Below are 22,009 nucleotides of genomic sequence, written 5' to 3'. Positions count from 1 at the left end.
ATCCATCGTTGTTTCATTGCAATTTAAAGTTCTATAGCTCTAAAAAACACCCTTTATTGTACAAGACAATAAATTTGTACTTTATCTTTGAGAGTGCCTTTTAGGGTTGAGACGTCAGTCGAGACGCTAATCACACTCGAGAAGATAATGCGAATTTATCGTCGTGTGCATTTTCTTTTATAGAAAAGCTTCAAATTCCGGGAAAAATGAAATTTCAAAGAAAATTGCAAAAAATCGCTACTGTGTTGCTTTATCACTAGGGATAGTTGTAGTGATACTTGATTTATTCAAAAGAGTTGCTATAACAGTATTTTAACATAAGCTATAGAAAAAAGATATGATTCGATATTCTCATACAGTATTTTCTAATATAGTAGGTAAATGATCAAATTAAAGAAATTATAGGTTGTAACATCACCCAGTATGCAATTCAAAAGAATCTGTATTATTTCACGAAAAATGACGGAAGGGAAAAAGTAATATTCATGATCAATAAATAAATATTCGATTTTTAATATGTTGATAATAAATATTCCAAAATCACATCCCTCTCCAAATATTCATCATCGAAAATGATGAACCGAAAAAAAAGCGTCCGATAGAATAACACAAATCCATTTTTTTTTAATGGAGTCGGAAATAAAAGCACTCATCGACCGGAAAAAACCCGATATGTCATCCGCCTCGAGACTCCGGGTATTTATGAAAAATAACAAGGCCAAATAAACGTTCGCATCGGCCAATAAATAAACAAGGCGTCCCGATAATACATGCAGAACACAAAAAGAAAATGGGAACGCGCAGGAAGGGGCGTTATTTCTCAAAACCGAAAGCCCCCAGTAACAAGATTTACTTGACAGCTCCAATGCGCCAAAATTTTTCTATATCGGATGCCGACTCTCTGCCGGACGGGTCTAATCCGAAATTGTCAGGGATTAGGCCCAGTCTACCCGCGTTTCCATTCGGGTTCGATCACGGGGTTGTAAATTGATTTTCTGGCCGCTTTCTTTCGCGAAGATAATACTTTAATTTTTTGGTGTTGGGAAGAATGTGTCTGGATGTTCCTCGAGCCGGGAGGAGATAAGTCCTGCGGGATTATTGGCTTTCCTGTCTGCTTCCCCGGGTTCGATCTCTGTTTTACATGTAATGGATATTTTTTTTTTTTTGGGGGAATCGGTCGGAATTTGTTCTGGGGGCATTAACTTTTCGACGTTGATAGCTCGATTTTTTTTTCAATTTTGTCTGAAGGGGGATATGAAAAATCGATTGGTGGATATCTGAGCGTTTTTTTGCTTAGAGATACAAAATTTGAGTTCTATGGAATATAAATAAGTGAAAACTTTTTCATTGTTATTAGAAATTCAATGCTTGACTTGATTTTCAAGAAATCAAGTTGAGTTTGAGTAATGTTTAAGTCAAGTATTCATATATCAAGTACTTGAAAAATCAAGTACATTCTAACAAGCTACTTGATTTTGTGAACTACACAAGTTTTACTGTGTCGTGGGCACATCAATGAAAAAATGATGAAATGAGGAGGAACCTTGCAGAAAAAACTTCCATTTATAAAACTTATTCTATACAAGGACAACAAATATCAACCATGTGTTTCAAAATGGAAACACAAAAAACACAATATAAAAATTTAGTTTCTTAATATTGAAATACCTTCAAGCACTATTATTGATTAGATATCACTGATTATATTTTATTGAGGGATGTAAGTACATCCTAGAGATTCATGGCTTCAAGCTACTTGACTTGTTATCAAGTCAAATTCAAGTCTTGACTTAAAATCAAGTCAAATTCAAGTCAAGTAGAAGTTTTTCAATATCAAGTCGATTATTTATGAAACTTATTGTATAGTATAGACGAACCAAAAATTACATCCATTTTAAATTGAAAACACAAACAGAATCACTATGAAACAAGGAAATATGAAATATAAAAAAAGAAAGTTTCTTAATATTGAGAAACATCCAATTACTATTTGATAACATCATTTTTCATCTAGAATCTAGACACAAGAGGCACCTCATGGATTTTTCGTCTAATCTCTTGGGGCTTTTCGTAATAGTCAGAGTAGCTCTGGAAAATTGTCTTTCAATAGGAGCTGAAGATGCTGGCGTTGATACAGAATTTTTGATCATTTTAGCCAAGTTTGGAAAAACGTCTCGTCCACCCTTGTAAAATATAATCTGGAATGTTAACATGTGGTTCAGTCATGAATTCGTCTATTTCATGACGCAAAGCCATTTCATTCATATGATTCACAGAAGATTTCTCGAATAAACTTAGGAGATCGATGTCAAACTCACCTATTTATCCTTTGAAAATGATTATTTTGTTTAAGCGCGAACGTGCTTGAAAAAATGTAAGCCGTGCGACTAGTACGTATCAAGCTGAAGTAATATCAAGTAGCTTGATATCAAGTTGAGCAATAAATATCTGAAATCAAGTCAACTAAGTTTTAAGTATATAATTTGTCACGAGCTGACATGGAAAACGTTCTGTGCATAAACATAGACGGCTTGAGAAAGATTCCAAATAATCTTCATTCAAATGATACATAATAATGAAAATAATAACAAAGTATTTTGAACAAAGAACGAATGATTTCGCCATTTTTCAATAATTTATAGCAGTTAATGTACTTAAAAAAAAAGGTTCAGCAGAAAACGTCCGCTTCATGTGAGTGATCAATGGAACGGAAAATTCAAACTGAAATACAGAAGACCAATCATAAAATATTGTTCGAACAAAACTTTCATATTTTTTGCTGAAGAATACTAATCTGCAATACGAAATAGGGGTTTACATTTGAAATTTTAAAGTTTACCCCCATACCTCCTCTAAAAAGGAATGAAAAGGACAAGTTTCAGGCATAAGTGAACTCCCTCAAAACCATGAACCTTATATTTCAACCATTTCTCCGTAAGATGTTTTTTTTTTCGAGAGTTTTGACTGATGAATTTAAAAAAAAAACTAGAGTGTGTATATCAAACTTGAGGTTGAAGTTATAACTCTTTCAACCAAGAAGGTTTTATTTCTATTTTCCGTCGGAATCACAAAGGTTTTTTGCATCTTCTCTAATTAAAATCACCGAATAACCCTGAATTGGTATTTTTTTCCAAGCGATATTTTTCCACGAATGAACTAAGAAATAATTAATCAGGGTGATGAGCAAATACTGGGAAAAACAATTTGTGGAACTTTAAAAGGGAGAATTAACAGCTACAGTATTCTGGGAGATAATGAGAAATTTGAACATTTGAAAAATCATTAGAGTGAATGAGGAATTCGGGGGTTTGTTCATCTGCAAACACAGTGCCGAGCAAATGCCAATTTGCATGACCTCAAACTTTTTCATATGCCCAAAATGAAGATTAATTAAACATGATGACCCCAATGAACTGAAAATTGCGAAAATTCGAATACGATGGGGCTGGTTTTTTGACGAGGACGTTCAGTATATGACAATCAATCACATTGAAAAAGAAAGTAGGGAGAAATGAAGAATATCTGGTGAACCTACACATTTCCTTTTTGGCAGTTTACTCCAATTGATACACAATTTACATTTACTGAACACTTTAGGTATTCGTTCAAATAGCTGAATTTCTGATAAAAAATATCACATTTTCTCAGTATCTTGCTTTTAAACAAAAGTTTATATCCTCTTCATCGGACTTCTGGTTAGGTAATAAGAATTGGATACCCCGATATTAATTTCACATTTTGGTGAAGATAGATGAACGGAGCATCGAATTAAAAAAATCAGATGTAACGATACATATCTAGGACATAACAATATCAAAAATTTCAATAGAAAAATACGCAACAAATCCATGACTCGTTGTTCTATATTGAATTATTGAACATCTACATTATAACCTTATGAATACTATCATAGGTTCAACATTGGGCTGAACATCGAACGAATAAGGCGACATTCTTTCAGATGTTCCTATACATAGGATATGTAATACTCAAAATCGTAATAAACATTCAACACAGCATGTTGCGATACTGGAATTGGCAAAGACGCGGTAATTTGTCAATTCATCGTATGATATTGGTAGGGATGCGGATGAGCGTATCTAGAGAAGGAAAGAGAAGAACACAACAGAATTTCCTGAAAGATTATCAATAATTATCGAAACTTCAGGAAAGATACGTAACTTGTTTTAGATTTCAGTCATTACTAGTTTAATTTGAGATTTAGAATTTAATTTAACGGCGTGAATTGTGTCGGGATTCTCGCACCTCCCGTGGGATTGGAACAACAGAAACCTCTCTTGGGATTGAAAATTACAAGAAGTACTTCCTTGAGATACAGAAGTTGAAATAGTACGTACGTTAAACCATTCTTTCCATGTTCAGGTTGCCGATCGAAGCAATAATAGATTCTTATAAACGAAAATCCATTGCAGACATCATGCTCTTTTCATTGACAAACTTTCCCTGAATTGTTGGTAGGTATGTTTTGAAAGAAGAGCCTCAAGCCCTTTCCCTCCTATCTGCGCTAGTGATTGATAGAGTAAATAGTTTTTATTTTTCGAACCAACACCTCTGCGTTGAACACTTAAAATCAACAAATATAGTAAACTTTATTGAGGGTTGGTAGATGTTTAATTGGTCCCCTAACTTTTGAGGAAACACACTAAATCTCCTAACCAGAATATAAATCCACAAACTGTGATAAAACTACCAGAAATCCACCTCCACTAATCTCGAAACCGCCACCAATCCTAACCTTAAAGTCGGCAAGTCATCATGACATCCGCAGCCATATCTCAACCGTCGTTCCCGTCATCGGCTGCCGAGAATTTGAAAGATCCTCAGCCTCGTCGTCGAATAAATTACATCCTCGGAACTCCGCTTTACTGGCCCCGATATCTCCGCAGCAATCTATTCCAGTTGAACCTAAAGTCTCCTCTGACCACTGCCTCGTTCCCTTTTGAGCAACTAAGTTCGAACTGCGGCAACCCGGGCCCGTTTTATGAGATCCGAAATTAATATTTCACAAACTGTTCGACTCTGGCCGTTGTCGTCGGAGTTTAGGTGGATCGAGGTGGCTCAGGCTGCCGATCCGAAAGAGCAGATTGTGGTTATTGTGTTCGAGTCCTACAAAGGGATCGACTGAATTATTAATGGAAATATTAATTGAAATGTCATCATTAGTCTATCCGGTCCGTTTGAGGAATGGTTATCTACCTGTCAGGGGGAGCCTGAAGTAGAAATGTTCGTTATCTGTTGGCAGCAGTGGCTGATGATTTTATGGGGGTGTTCGATTGGTAGACCCACATACATCATGAAGTTGAAAAGTTGAATGATGTGAAGTCAGGAAAAGATTATGAATAATTGCTGATATTTCGAATATTAAAAAATGACGAGACTTATAAGGTATGAAACATATAAAAGTTTCTCATTTGCCTTATTTAGGTTTCATTGTTTTCTGCTAGACCCATTCTCATAAGGTGCATTCTGAGGCAACAATGACTTGTAAGGAATTCAGTGAGGAGGTTTAGGAAGCTCAATGCTTCGATTGCAGTCAGACTATAAGAATTGATATATCACATTTCTTGTAGTTTCTTACTAGGTTTCCCCATAATTTTCTTCCCGAAAGACACTTAGACAGCTGCCTAACGATAGTGAGCATTCGGTGCCAGACCTGAATACACCGGCGCCAGTTATATTCACCATTTAATGATATTCTTTTCGAGAATTAAGATTATCTCCAAATTCTGTGAAGTGTGAAATCGATATACGATAAATTTTATGTATTATTATTCACTGAATCGGGGTTGTTGCGGCTCTGTTAGCCTTTCGGGAACTGCGACCAATTTCATCTTTTGTTCTTAAGCATACCTACCTATTCATACAAACCTAGGGAGACCGTCGATACGCTTAACGAAACCTTAGAAGCCTTGGATATGACTTCGTGAGTATCCAGAACTGACATTCTCATATAAGGGGTTCTTAGGCCAGTAGGACCCGGACATTTGCACATTTGGCTGTTTCTACTTCCTTTCCACAGAGCCTGCCGATCTCATCTGCTGACTTACCCATGGTGTACAAAAAGTATTTGCACTGACAGTGTCCTGTCAGCAGTCCCCCCATACACCCGAAGCTCTGCTCGTGGTAGCTTCAGAAGTTTCCTGGTATATCACGGAGAAAGCACCACAAATTTCTTCGCCTAAGTAAAACCCGGAGTGTTTTTTCAGAGGGTTTTTCTACTGTCTCACTTCCATTGTTGCGATGAACATTGTGAATTACAAATAGTGCAAGTGTATATAGGGCACAATTCAATGGTACATATAAGTATATATCACAAGGTAACAAATGGAATGTAGGCAGTGAACAATGTTATAAGTGAAAATCAAAAATTGTCTCTGATAACGCTCAACCGTTCACTCTCACACACTTAGAGCGGAAAATACCATAACCCCGAACACGAACACATGCAACACGCACAGAAGATCGATTACGCTCTGTGGATCTTGCCGGAGGTAGCAAAAAATAAAATGCTTATCCCACGCTCTGCGACTGACATCTTTGTGGATGGACCATCCTCCTCGAAGAGCTGTCATCACGAGGCCCCTTCTAATTTGCGTAGTGTCTATTGAGAGGGCTTGCAGAAGAGCACTGCTTTCTCGGCACCAAAACCCCCTTGCTCCGATGATGAAGGGTAGGACTCGGATGCTCCTGCCAGGATTCCTTGCCGCCACCACCTCCAACAGCTCTGGCTGATCATATCTCGCTCTCTCCAGATGATATGTTTCAGAGAGCGACCAAGGGGCCTCCCATGACACCCCCACGTCTGCAACTATCACATCCGTACCTTTAGTGCAGACCATATCAGGCTTGTTGAGCCTGCCTCTAGTGTCCCAGATGTGAGGCTCCTCGACAACTTCCCATCCCTTCTTTCGAACTGCATCGACGATCCTCTTCACGACAAAATTGTGTCTGTTCATCCGCTTGGTATGGCCAAGTGGGCATTGCTGGAGCATATGGGAAAGGAAATCCACCTTACCGCAACCAGCTCTGCACATCCTGGATACACGGGGGCCATACGGCAGCCCTCTTGTGGGCGTAAAAATTTGAGGCACCGTGGTTTTCAGCTTGTCCTGTACCTCCTCCATAGAATGATCTCTCCAATATTTCTGCATTGTTCTTGTCGACCGCATGCTTGGTGTTGAGATGTGGCTTGATCATTTTCCTCACGCGGTCGGTCGAGGAAATATTAGATGTCATTACTCCATCAAAAAGTTCACAGGATCGTCTCGTTTTCTCCACTATACTATATCAGTCTTTTCAAGCCCACAGAAGGGCTCAGGACAGATAATCACCTTGATGCCTCCTTCAGAAGTTCATCGGCTTTTTCGTTTCCATCATATACGATAAAACAACGATACATGTCAAATCCCGATCCATCACTGCTTCAAGTGCCGTTTTGTCAGTAAAACTGTTACGCTTAACCCCCTCCAAAGCCCAACCAAAATCGCGTTGTCTCAAATTCCTTAAAGGTAACGAAACGAAACTGCACGGACAGATAAATAAAAAAAAAAACAACCCGAAAACGGAAGGGGACAAACATTCTAACCTCTTCGCCGCATTCATAATACCACGCCACAAAAGGACGTGTTCATTTTTATTCAGCATCCGAGGATCGCGGGAGTAGAAATACTTCAAGATACACAAAAGAATACATTTTCTTTTTTCCCAGCCACGGACAGGACCCCGGTGCAGAGAGGGGGGGTTGGTTGTGGGGTAGGATGTACAGGCGAGAATGGATGAGTCTGAAAAACGCAATCATTCTCTTGCCGCAAAAAGGGATGAATTTATCAGTCTTAACATCGCGGATGTGTTTAACTGCCTCGGAGATTATTTCGATCCGGAGTGTGATTGATGCCATTGTTATTTTTCGATGAGGAGGTAGTTACTTGTGGTTCGTTCGAGGAGGGGGTGGTGGTAGGGGATGGTTTCGTTGCAGCGGCTTCAGATTATGTGCAAACAACGAGGCTAAATGGGTTGCCGCGAACGATCGAATGGCTACAACGGATGAGATGTGGCTTGGAGCGACGTTTAATTTCGCTGTTTTGGTAATTAATTCAAAGGGGAGGGGGTAGGTTTGATCGAAGCGTCTTTATAACAGACAGGGTGTCCCAGAGTAGGTTAGATAATACTATGAGAAATATAAACAATTTTCTCGATAACATCTGTCTCTTCCGGGAAGCAGGCTGTTGAACTTGGAAAAAAACTATTTTTTTTGCAACCTAACCTAGCCTAACCTTACCTATCTAACATGAATGGAGATATTCTTATGCAACTCCAAGCAGTCATAATGCTAATAGACAGTTCACATTTAATGTATAAAATATTTTGAGTGAAGTATTCAAAAATGTTACTCCATATGACGTGGTAATATGGTATAACCTTTTTAAATACCGAATAAGTCCAGGAAATGACTCACAGATGCCGCGTCTTTTTTGTAGGAATTCATCAAGCCAAGTAGCTTGACATTTTTACTAACTACTTGACTTGAAAATCAAGCTGGTGGAAAATTACATACTTGAGCTTAACTTGACTTAATTTTAGATATTAAATTGCTTGACTTGATATCAAGCCACTTGATATTACTTGAGCTTGATGTGCACGCGTCGCACGTCATATATTTCTGCAATCTCGTGTGCGCATAAACTAAATAAGGGGATTCCAAGAGTGCCGAAAGACTGAAGCATTCGCCATTGTGACTTTATTAGTTGTTTCATTATATTTGAATGATATCTTTTGGTAGTTTCGGAAATATCTTTTCAAACTTAGCCAAAATGGCTAAGGATTTTTTATCAACGCCAGCATCTTCAGCTCCTTTTGTAAAACAATTTTCCAGAGCAGCTCTTACAGTTACAAAAACCCGCAATAGGTTAGGCAACAAATCTTTAAGATGCCTCATGTGTCTTAGGTCCTGGATGGAAAATTATGAAATCAAACAAAGCCTGGAGGTTTCGCATTAAGAAACTTTATTTTTTTACTTTTTCCCTACTCATAAGTCATCTTTAATTGCCATCTCTGAAAGGTTGACAATCATCATTGCTATTTTCACTTTAGATGCTGCTGTTTTACAAAGTTGATTATAGAAATGCATGAGTTAGTACCAATCTTCAAAAGATGCTTCTCAAAATTTCGGCTTGAATTAAGCAGTGATTGCCTATGTTGAAATCTATTTCGAAAGCAAGTATGAATCTTTTTACAGAAAAGGTTTTGAAAAGTTGGAGGAGCGTTGGACTTCATTTATCCTACTTTGAAGGGTATGTTGATAAATAAAGACGAATTTTGAAGAAAATATGAAAACCTATTATTAAGGAGAAGATACTCGTCTTTAAAAGCTCCGAATGTTGCCGTTGACTAGATAATCGGCCCAAACATTTCAATATTTGATTTTTCATCAGAAATGAAATATTTACTCCAAAATGAATAGGATTTTCGGTGAAAATTAAAGAATTAAGCACAGAAAGAAAATTAAGAAACACCAGTGTTTTTGATACATCGTATCTTCATTCATTTTTCGAAAACACTTTAACCTCCTGTGTAGCTTATGTTGAATTAGATGGGTATGTAGAATGTCATCAGATTATATTGTGGATTGAAATAAAAATTGTAAAGATTATTGTCATTTTAATGCTTTAATTTAAGATTAGTGAAACTTTTCACATGATTATTAATAATGTTGTTCAATCTAGAAGGTTCCGTAATTGTTGTAGTTTACTAACAAAAAAAAAATTTTGCACTGCACTGATTTTCCAATTCAATTTTTTCCTAATGCCAAAACCACTATTTCGTGTTTTCTCATATGCGATTTATTTATCCCACAAATCATATTCAGCTATCGAAATATTCGATCTTAATATCCGGAATTCCATCTGCAAAAACTTCGAAGTCAAATTCTATCTGGACACGAACAAAAGCAATCTTCAAACTTCCGCGCGTCCTCAGACCCTTCAGTACAATATTTCCTGAACAAAAAACTTCAAAGCGAAAAGGCCACAGATCATTCGAGGCCCGTCCCACGAAACAATATTATCGATGACAGACCGACCAGCCCAGTGTCTCTCAAATCTCACCCCTTCAAAGAGAAATTCCAACTTTGCCATTTTTCATTTCGGAAGTTGAAGAGCAATCCTAATATGAATATCGAATAAGTTAGAGCGGTAACTTAGGTATTTGCAAACTACCCGAAGTTAGGAAGGATAGGTGTTTCATGACAATGTATGAAAACGCAGAATAAATTTGTTACAACCAGTAATTCATCGTAGTAATCACCGAGATAACAAATGACTTTCTGATGACCTCATACAATGTACGAAAGATGAAAGAAATTTTTGCTGAATACTTGAATATTCCAAAGTAATAGATATTACATTTCATTGGCCTAGAATTTGCCTGTGGTATAGGTAAAGATACCTTCCTCGGTTGAACCATTGATACTGCGAGATCTGAGAAGTATCTGGATGTACGCAAGAATATGCTACACCTCCTCACTGAATTCCTCACAAGGCATTGTTGCCTTAGGAAGCACCTCATGAGAATAAGTTCAGCTGAAAACGACGGGTGCAGATTTTATGAAAAAAAAGAGGAAACTCCGAATCACCTGTTGACGGAATGCCTTGCCATCACTAGCCAACGCAAAATCTGCTTTGGATAAGAAATTTTTAGAAGTGAGGAAGTTACCTCCTTGAAGTAATCCTAGATATTGTAATTTATTAGAACTCTGGAAATGGCAGGTGAGTTGTAAATCACAATTACTAATAGCGAGAACAAAGAGGGCAGATGGGAGGCACAAAAGACCATGAGGTCGGGGTGTAATGAAACAAAAACACTCCTAGGTGACATTGATATAATTCTAAGTGATGGGATGTGAAAGATCCTACTTACTTTCTGAAATCGAGTACAGGCACTCATTATCCATATCGGATCTAGGAATATTGCTGAAGGTAATTAGGAGATACTGGGCTTCCTAGCCATGGTCTACTCCAATCACTGATGAGAGTTCAAAAGAAATGACCTGCGCATAAAGGCCAATATGTCAAGAGAGAGCTTGCATCTTATTCTAGAAGGATCTATAAGTATGAAAAGGTTGGAAAATATCTTCAAATGGAATGTTACAGTCTTCAGACAGTCTTAATTTACGCCTCAATTGCACGAAACAATCAATTTTGAAAAATCTCGGCAACCGTTACCGATTCTGAAATATCAGCAAGACCAGCATTCAATGGAATGCCGTTTATGAATTATTCACCTGACATCGGAATCAACTGTCAAAACCTGCAATCTTAATCCTTCAGAATTCCAATGGAAAAAACCCCTTATTCAAAGTCAAATCTTATTGCTGCATGAACAAAAGCAATCTCCAAACTTCCGCGGTTCTCTAGACCCAGCAATCCAATATTTCCTTAGAACAAAAAACTTCAAAGCTAAAGCGCCTCAGATCATCTCTGGCCTGTTCCCCGAAACAATATTATCGACGACAGATCAACCCGGATGCAGCGTTGCCAGGTTGAGATTACAGATAAAAATGGAACAAAAAATGTGAACATTTATATGAACTTGCTCCAAGAAGATTTTAAGTTTCATGTTTGTCAATGAAACAAGAAATACTCTATTTGTAGAGGTCAATTAAAAGGAAAAATCCTCTATACGAGTTGTGATTAGAGAGAGGTCTACCATTTTCACCAAGGAAAATGTATCCTTTCTGGGGCTAAACTCTATCTAGCTACCTTGACCTAAGATTGACTCCTTCCTTAATGTTCGACAGTGAATTTTACTCTGACATTCAGATCATTTAGATAGTGCCTTTTTTCGTCTCCTTTCCAAGAGTATCAGGACTGTCTAGATTACAGAAACGTAATCTAATCTAGGAAAAAATCTACATTTCCATCAAGTTATGATATTGAATTGTGCATTGCGCATTCACCATAACTAAGTTTTCATTAGTATTGTATAATTTTAAAATTGCTTTTATATAGATTTCAGTCCCTTCTATCGCTATTGCTGTGGCTTTATCTTTAAGAAATCGAATCTCCTGACTTTTCAATCAATTTACAAATTAGGAAATATAATGCGCATTCATAATAAAAAGAATCCAATCAGATATATTATAGCATCATGACACAAGAAATAAATCCATTATTCGAAAGAACTCTTTTAGATTAAAGAGATCACAGCAAGGATCACAGTTTTGGGGAATGTCTCTTTATAAAACTTCCTGCTTGTGTCAAAAAACTGCCAACCAAGCAGGTCAAGGCCAGGCTGATAAAAATTTCAACGAGAAGAGTTTTGATCATTCGATGAATTTAATGTACATACATTCCAACTGGATGCCTTCAGTGATAAAGTGTTTACATTCCTCGAAGAAATTATTTCGTGACTCACCATTGAATGTTTATTTAAATATCTGAAAAAACTATGATTGAACATAATATTTTGATGAGTGACGAACCACAATACAGACCTTATTTTTAGGAAGGAATACTCGATGCCATATATGATTGATTCAGAATTTATATAATGAAAATTTATATGAATTTATTCATTATTCAGTCAATATTGAACGAATAACGATCAAACTTCAATTACAACTATATTTCAACATGAAAATTAACAATTGTTCCGCCACAATAAAGGCTCAGTTAGTTTTCAATTGCAATTCATTCTGAACGTAATTTATATCGTAATTCATATAGTTAAACATATTGAAAATAAAGGGACTTCAAATTTGGTCGATGGAGCACCGTCGATGGTGAACGTTGTGGTCGCTAAATCCGTCATTTTTTTCAGAAAACAACAAAAAAGTCCACGAATTGGTTTTGAGCGATTGTAAATTGAGTTGCGTATCCTCGATAAAGAAAACATCAGCAGTTGAAAAAAAAAATGTTTTTCTTTGTATAGAGGAAAACAAGTTCCTTGAAATATTTAATAAACATTTTCTGCCTAATTGTTCTTGAACTGTCGACAAATAAGTCACACAACTTTCCAAACAAGGATGTTTCTCTTTGCATACGATGTAGAGGAGAATTCTGTGCACAAACAGTGTGAGGTAAAACATATTGCGTATCCTCAGTGTTATACTCGGAGTGTAAAAAGATACCGTCAAGAAGTACTCCTGGCTCTGATGAGCCATTTAAAAGCTTGTGGATATTCCAAACTGATCACGTTGAAATGTATTTGCCTTATGGAATAGTTCTTGGGATAACATTTTTGAGTTATGATGCCCAACCTAAATTCGAGTCTTAATATGTGAACTTAATAATGTGATTCACCGGGATGGCCCATTAGACGTTTATGGAAAATCAATCATAATTTTGAGTGGAAACTTTGCAATTGGGGTTTGAGACAACGATCTTTCTCCCTAAAACCGGATACAGATTACAAGTTCCTTTTTTCAAATGACACCCAGTATATTATTGCATCATTAGATAGCTTTTGAGACAATTGCGGCAATATGCCATACCTTGAGTAAAAAAAAAGAAATTGTGACAAAAAAAGCTTTTTTCGACTAAATTTTGTTCTTTTTCGATTCTGCAAATACGAAGTATTATAGGCTGTTTGCAGTTTGGAGCAAAAATGTACAAGGTGTTCATAAGGAGATCATGAACTTGGATAACTCAAATTCATCACAACTCAGGATTTTCAAATAAGAATCTATATTTTTCTTTATCTTAGTCGATTCTACATATAAAAATTAACTCATTTTAACCATGAACCGTTCACTCATTAACCATCTACTCATGAACCGTTGAGTTTTGCCCAAGTTATGGTATATTTCCTAAAATGCTGCAACAAAATACTGGTTGTGCCATTTGAAATAAGGAAGTAGTAGTCTGTTTCCGGTATAACATGAAGTTGTAGAGATCTGGAAATATTTTAGGGGAAAAAAATCATTGTCTCAAACCCCAATATGCAAATTTTCAGCTTAAAATCATAATTAGTTTATCATAAACGTCTAATAGGCCATCCCGATAAATCACCCTGTATATGTAGCAAAATCTAGTCTGCTGAATATAAAAGCGTGATATATATATATTGTCTAGTAATGTAAGCAAGCATTTCATAATTGATGAATAAAAATTTGAAATAGTATCTCCATTTTTTTTGTAAAAGAGACCACTGGGGTTTTGGGAATATTGAGAACTGATTCTTTTCGTCTGCACTTCCCATAGAATGCATTCAGTTCACCTTGAACGGTCATGCAATAATGTAAAGTGCAAACTACAGAGAAAATTTTTGAATCGTCTGCAAAAAGTAGAATTTCCTGATTCCATTGATAGAAATCAAAAGACTAACGGACCCAAATGAGACCCCTGAGGCACTCACGATGCGGCATTAAAGCGTTCCAAATAGAACAATATCATATCTGTATAGACTCATTTTTTCCTTCATTAGAGCCAAATATCTTTCCTTGAGCATTCTTCTGATGTCTTCAAAGAACCAGGACTCGCTGAGGGCGAGATCTGGAGAATTATATGGGTGGTATGTCAGAATATTCATTTGATAACAAGTGAGTGATATAATGATGAGTGATGGAAGCTGACATTAAATTCGCATTGAGTTTATCTCTATTCCATGAAAGTTGTGAAGAATATCCCTTAAGCCTTCTTCATGCCTTCATCAGTGGATCTCCAGTTGAAACAGCTAAACCGGCAACGTTGCCCCCAACCTACCGCTGAAATCTCACCCCGTCAAAGTGAAACTCCGACCTTCCCATTTTTCATTTGGGCCGTCGAAGAACAAACATAATATGAATACAAAAAGAACTCACCGCTTTGTCTCCCAGTTGCTCGACCCTGCAGTGGAGGAAGGCGGTCTGGCCGACCGCCGTGGTTACGTTGCGGGGCACGTTGAATTCGAAATAGGGGTAGCTGCTGACGTTGCTATTGAGGAAGCCCTCGTCGAAATAAGAAGACGTCGACTCCGCATCACCTGGAAAAATCAACCGGATTAGGGTCGCAAATGAAGGAGGGGCCGACGTACGTGGAAACTCTTTCAATTATGGATATCGGCCGTGACGTCAGCCTGAATAAATTTCGGAGGGGAGGGGGGTGGTTTTTGGGGTTGCGAGTCCGATCGGAGCGTTTCTATTGAAGTTTTTTCCTTTTGCTTTGTGAGTAACGTTTCGAAAGGTTCAGTTATCAGCACATATTTTTTTCAACTGATACTCAAGTACAAAGTAATATTGGTAATTTTTATTTAATACAATGAAAATTGATCATAAAGATGCAAAAATATCGGTTCATCAAGTATATCATTAATATTCAAATTATTATCTCATTAATGTGGTAATGATATCCAATAAAACCAAATTCAAAGTAGACAATTTGAAATTGAAAACATTTCGAATACAATTATATGAAAACGTATTCATTGTGAACATTAGAAACAAAATCCTTAGAACTAGATAAATTGATGCCAGATGCTGACAATCCTAACGCTTTATCATAGAGTATATAAGATTTAAGACGGAGCAATATAAACAAAGTAAATCGCATGGTTTGCGCAAAGGCAATTGTTGTTGTAATTGGTCAAACGGTTATAAAGCTTATCCTTTCTTCGTCTCTCACAGACTGCCACTATGGTATTGCAACGAAATATGGATATCAATTGAATATTGATGATTTGCGGATCCATTTCACAGAAGAGGAATAAATGAAATCTATGGCTTCACTTGTTGATATATATTTTATGTTGAGTTGTCTTATATATTTTATTTGTAGATTGATATGGAGTATAAACTGTACGATTATGTGAATTTCCTTCAGTTCGAATCTGGATGGACAGTACCTTTTCCTATTCCAGACCTTCCTATTTATGCGCGAACTTGTTTATATTTGAACAGACTATAGATATATTGTAAGTGTAAAGTTCTTTGTGGGAGATTATTGTCTTCTGATGTTGAAGCAATATTTTCTGCTGATTGGAAGACATCTATGTTATCACCTAGAATTACCATAGCCGTTCATTTATTTATTGTTTTCTCTAAAGTTTCAATGTAGTATTCAGCGGCCGAATTAGATTTCAGCTACAGTAATAGCTTTTCGAAGTTGAAAGATCATCTCCAGAAGAGAAAGGTTGAAGACATTGGCCACTATATTCCTTTAGAATAAGGAAATTGCAAAACTTGGCTATAATTCTTGGAAAACCGTAAGCTTTTTATACCAATAGGTTGTTGAATGTTTTTTTTTCTGCTCCAAATCCAATGAATTATCATAGATAGTTCCAATCGTTAGGTCTCATTTTGATGTATTTGCGGATTCCAACAAGATTTGAATCCTAATAAACCCTTATGTTAAAAAATTTTCTTTACAAGGCTTAATCTTGGTAGATTCGCGATTTCTTCGAGTCAATTTGTTCCCGCTAGATCAATAAACAAATTAACCTAAGCTAATCATTGTATCAAAAAATTTCAAGCTAAAACATATTCATAATTCTCCTTCATGCAGACAAATCTCAGCTTCCAATAAAAATTTTGTTGTGACTGTCTTTCATTACGTTTAACTTTTTAGGCCTATAATCATCCAATTTTAAATTTCAGAAATCCGATCAACTCAACATATTTCTTGTTATCAACATTCTTTATTCTGATCGAAATGATTGTTCTCAATCTTGAAAAATAAACCAACGACGTGCAGATTTCTGAGTTTTGCTCAATTCATTCAAATTTACTAATAAAACTGTATAGCTAGTTATGTGAAGAAGTGGAAAATATTCCAAATAGATTTCAATTCTATGAATTAACTAGTAGAAATAAAAATTTGTTAATAGAAGTTCATTAATAGGCAGAATTACGACAGCGAGTTATTCTGAGCTAAATTCACACTGTCAGATCTAGAAACTGAACAACTGGACGGTTCTACGGTGAGAACAATGAATGCTTCAACATTGAATTTTTCAAACAATACTCTGTTTTTCGGTATTCCTCAATATAAATAAGGGCTGTTATCACATGAAAAAGTCTATATATATATATATGCTTTTTTTTTAGAATATTGACAGCATAATTCTTCCTGATTCTCTGTCTCACTATACCTCAGATACAAGAACCATAAATTTGATGAAATCTTCATTCCATCCTCCCAAGTCTGTGTCTGAAGTAGCTTATTCCAAGAGAACATAATTGAATGTTCTGCATTCATCCAACTAAATACATAACGAAATACAAACCAACTCGAACGCTTATCTCAAGGCACTTGCAACTGCACCAACTCTCATCTCATGTGCACTCCGAGGAACCCTCTTAAGATAATAAAATAATGACTATGATAATGACTAAATGCTTCTTCCGAACGATAAAGACTCATCCCTGAGACAGCTATGATTGACTCCACACAGTGAAGAGGTTCATATTGTTATTCCGGACAAAGAATTGAGGATCCAGAGGAAAACTGATTGCCATGACGAAGACATTCTAAATTATCAATAACACCATGAACTTAACAGCTAGCTATAAGACTTACTAAGATAACCAGCATTATATCAGTGACTAGATGGCAGCTAAAATTATAGACAGGGACATATAGATTGAGGATGAAAAAAATGGGCCTTGAGGAAAGTGAGTAATTCATCCTAATCCTCTAGCCCCACTACATCTCTACTGTAAGAAACAAAGATTCAATGAAATCTTCTCTTCAGAGGCTTAATGCAAGAGAGAATAATTGAATGCGCTGCATTAATTCTCAGTTTAAACTAAACATAACGGAATACTTACCGCCTCGAACGTTTATCTTAGGGCTGTTGCAACTGCAACAGCTGCAACAGCTGGCTACATGTTTCTCTGGAACAATAAGGGACTGATACCTGAGACAGCTAACATTGACCTTACACAGTAGTAAACTGGAGCTTTGGAGGCGAGCATTTGAAAAATCTACAAGGACTACAGGAACTTCACTATCAGCTACTAGATTTACTAACCTAACCAGCATTACATCAGTGTCTAAGTGGCAGCTAAATTTTTGGTAGAGACATTTAGAAACCGTTGATGAAAGAATGGACCTCGAATTGAATTATAAAATATTGAACAGAGATCAATTCTTCCTAATCCCCTAGTCTCATTACAACCCTTCTGTGAGAAACAAAGATTCAATGAAATCTTCACTTCATTCTCCATAGTGTGTCTTAAGTTGCTCAATGCAAGAGAGAATGATTGAATGCTCTGCATTTATCCTCAGTTTGAAATAAACATATAACGGAATACTTCCCGCCTCGAACGCTTATCTGAAGCCACTTTGCAAGTTGTTGCAACTGCAACAACTTTCATCCCATGTGCACTCCAAGCCTCTTAAGATAATCAAATAATAAACTAGTTTCAAAACGTAATAATATCTACATGCTCCTCCGGAATAATAAAGGACTAATACCTGAGACAGCTAACATTGATCTTCCATGGTAGTGAAGTGAAGCTTTAGAGACGAGCATTTGTAGAAGCTCGGGCAGTTTATTCAGCATATTGTGATTCCTGACGAAGAGGACAATTAAGGACCCGGAGGGGAAATGATTGGTGCCACAAATGTATTCCTTATTGTGAATGACAACATGAACATAAATATTAGCTACCAGCTACTAGATTTTCTAAGATAACCAGCATTACGTCAGTGGCTAGCTGGGAGCTAAGTTTTTAGCCGAGAAATTTAAAAATCGTGAATGAAAAGCATGGACCTTGAATTGAATTATAGATTAAATTTAACAGTGAGTATTTCTTCCTAATTTTCTAGTCTCACTACACCCCCATCGTAAGAAACATAGATTCAATGAAATCTTCACTCCATTCTTCCTGGTGTGCATCTTAACTAGCTTAATGCAAGAGAAAATAATTGAATGCGCTGCATTTATCCTCAGTTTAAACTAAACATACAACAGAATACTCACCGCCTCGAACGTTTGTCTCAAGCACTTGCAACTGCAACAACTTTCATCCCGTGTGCACTCCAAGCCTCTTAAGATAATCAAATAATAAACTAGTTTCAAAACGTAATAATGTCTACATGTTCCTCTGGAACAATAAAGGACTAATACCTGAGACAGCTAACATTGACCTTACAAGTGAAGGTTTAGAAAGGGTCATTTGTTGCAGCTCATGCAGTTTAATCAGCATATTGTAAGTCCGGACAAAGTGCACAATTAAGGATCCGTAGGGAAACTGATTGGTGCGACGAAGAATCGCAAGACTGTAATTATGCGATTAGGTTCGAGAATTAGATTCGAAATTCGCGGAAACTGAAGATGTTGGCACCTTGAACACGGCCCGCAGGCGAGTGCCATCAGCTAATGGAGTTTGAATAGTCACCCCGATCGAGTAAGAAGGTTTTTTGGGGAACAGTCGGTGATTAGGGGCTCTTCGAGGTCGGTTGGATTTTAAACTGTGAATAATTTCATTAGGGGTAGAGGGCGTTTCCTCGAGTTTATATTCGGGAAGAGTTCTCCTCGTTTGAAAAAGCATGTGCTGCTTTATCGGTTAATTACTTCTCGAAATTTTATCTCCTTTTTAATTATTTCTGGGAGCTACGATCAAATTAATCTTCTATATGTGTCAAGAATCTATTTTCGTTCATGATGATCTTGTACAGGTTGCCCTAAATTCGATGCTCACTGAAAGCATTTCCAGAACTACATATGGCTACAACATTTCTTCCGCCGTTTTTTTAGCGAAATTCGAGGCTTTATCTTAGAAAACTGGTTATATATTTATGATTCAAATTATTGTCTGTTGCTGGCCACTTCTTTCTCACATCTATCAGACATCGTACGAATCCTACGTTGAAAGAACTGGTCATCTTTTGATGCAATCCAATTTTTTACTTCTTCATAAGAACAGAAGTGCTGGCCAGCCAGGCCATGTGCCTTTGATTGAAACAAGTGATAGTCCGAGGAAGCAACGTCTGGGTGGAGTGGAACTTCCCATTTCAATGTTTCCAAGTATGTCTTGACCTCTTTCGCAACAATGAGTCGAGCATTGTCATGCTGTAAAATCACTTTGTTTTGCGGGTGTTGGTCTTTAAATGCTCGGCTCAAACGCATTAATTGCGTTCGATAACGATCGTCTGTGATTGTTTCAGTCCGTTTCAACAACTCAGTACGCCAGGCATGACCTTGAAACCGTGAATATTCGGTTTGGCCGTTGACGTGGAAGCATGGCCGGGATATCTCCATGATTTTCTGCGCTTAGAATTATCGTAATGAATCCATTTTTCGTCTCCAGTTACAATGCGATGCAGAAATCTCTCCCTTGCCTTGCAAGCAGCTGTTTTCAGGTAAACAAACGACGTTGAACAACTCTCGTCTTCAACTCGTACGACACCCAATTTCCTTGTTTCTGATTCATTTCCATGACTTTCAGGCGTTTTGAAATGGCTTATTGCGTCACTCCCAATGATCCTGCCAATTCTTGTTGCGTTTGACACGAGTCGTGATCAAGTAATGTCTCCAATTCTGCTTCTTCGGAAACCTGCTCTCTCCCACCACCAGGTAGTCTTCGTCGTCAATATCACCTTTCTTGAAGCGTTGGAACCACTCTAGGCACGTTCTTCCTCTAATAGCGACCTCAACTTAGGTATTTTAGAGCATTCAGTCGCCGATTTCTTCATATTAAACGAGAATTTGGCTCGTAACCTGACATGAGAATTAATCGAGAATAACTTTATGATGCAGACACAAATCGACTAATATTTCGATGGCGTTATGTTCACAAATAACTAAACTTATTGTATGAAATATATGATCTATTTATTTCGAAAACCACTAACCGCTACAGCTATATATTGTAAAGTTGTACACCCAATATAAGATATTCGAAAAATCCAAAAACGTTGTTTTCAGTAATTTTTATGATTTGAATGATACTCATAATTGATCATATAAATTAATCACGTTTGCTGGCTCATGCTAACAGGACTTTTTTTCTTGAAATTATCGAGAAATCTGAAATTTGCGCCTGTCCTCCATCTAAAAAACACCCTGTGAACAGCAAAAAACGTATGGAAATACATAAAAAAATTCTCAAATCATGGTTCGTGAACTATTGATCTCATATCAATGATTACAATTTATTTCTTGAAAGATTCCAGACCTTCCTTATAGAAAAAAATTAACCAAAACATGTTTACTGGTTATACCAAAATAGACGTCGAATTCAAAACGAGAACAAGAATTGCAATCAATAATGAGTTCACACAATCTGAACTTGTATGCATAAATTAAGCGATTGACTTTTGGCATTTCACATAATAGATAAATAATGGTTCAACGTCTGTATATCTTAATATATTGAATTAATCTCACGGCATTCAGACAATTCTTTAATTCTGGAAAAAGTACTCCCCCGAGCGGGACTCGAACCCGCAACCTCCGAATTACTAGTCAGGCGAGAGTGTTGGTACTTTTTTTATACGAATAATTAAAAAACTGATTTTTTTCAACATTCAACAGCTTTCAATTCGAAAACGAAGCTTGTCAGGATATAATATGTTCATGGGAATTTTTTTCATGAAAAGAGTTGTTCTATCCAACTTCAAAGATCTGAACCACACTGTATCGATTTCTCTGATCCAATTCCGCAGTCAAACCGACCATTCAGTTCCAAACATATCCACCCCGAGAAAAAATGGAAAAATACTAGCAGATTACAGAAATACCACTCTAAACCTCGCCCCAAGGCAGATGGTGTATCCGGATGAAATAAACCCCTAAACCCATCGCATGTACATGACGGTCTATTATGCTTTTTTCGGCTGCACTTCGCGAGGATACACACTCGATTTGAGCGTTTTCTGGATCTTCCACCGTGCTGGCGGACTCAGGCAGTGAAATGATCAATACCTCCATCTAGTGGAGTGGAGAAAATTGATGGAACTCCATTCTTGGGAAAAAGGCCCGACACAGAAAAACTTCCAGCGTTCCCAGGGATGAAATAAAATAAGCTGTACAAGTTGCTCGGATATGTTTCCGGTTGCAATTCCGAAGT

The 22,009-nt window shown here is 37.0% G+C and overlaps 1 protein-coding gene across 2 annotated transcripts in view; it reads right to left on the bottom strand.

The window, feature by feature from the left end:
- The window catches only part of LOC123679138 (zwei Ig domain protein zig-8-like), a 520,657-nt gene that overhangs the window by 80,644 nt on the left and 418,004 nt on the right, over positions 1–22,009 (bottom strand). For both annotated transcript variants that reach the window (XM_045616547.1, XM_045616556.1), the window contains exon 2: positions 14,819–14,979. In XM_045616547.1, coding sequence (XP_045472503.1) covers positions 14,819–14,979 — 161 coding nt within the window. The remainder of the gene's footprint in view (positions 1–14,818; positions 14,980–22,009) is intronic.

The sequence above is a fragment of the Harmonia axyridis genome, chromosome 1 (assembly GCF_914767665.1).
Source record: "Harmonia axyridis chromosome 1, icHarAxyr1.1, whole genome shotgun sequence".
NCBI classification, from domain to species: Eukaryota; Metazoa; Arthropoda; class Insecta; order Coleoptera; family Coccinellidae; genus Harmonia; species Harmonia axyridis.
Note: the sequence above shows the minus strand (reverse complement) of the source record. Positions and strands in the feature narration are given on the sequence as shown.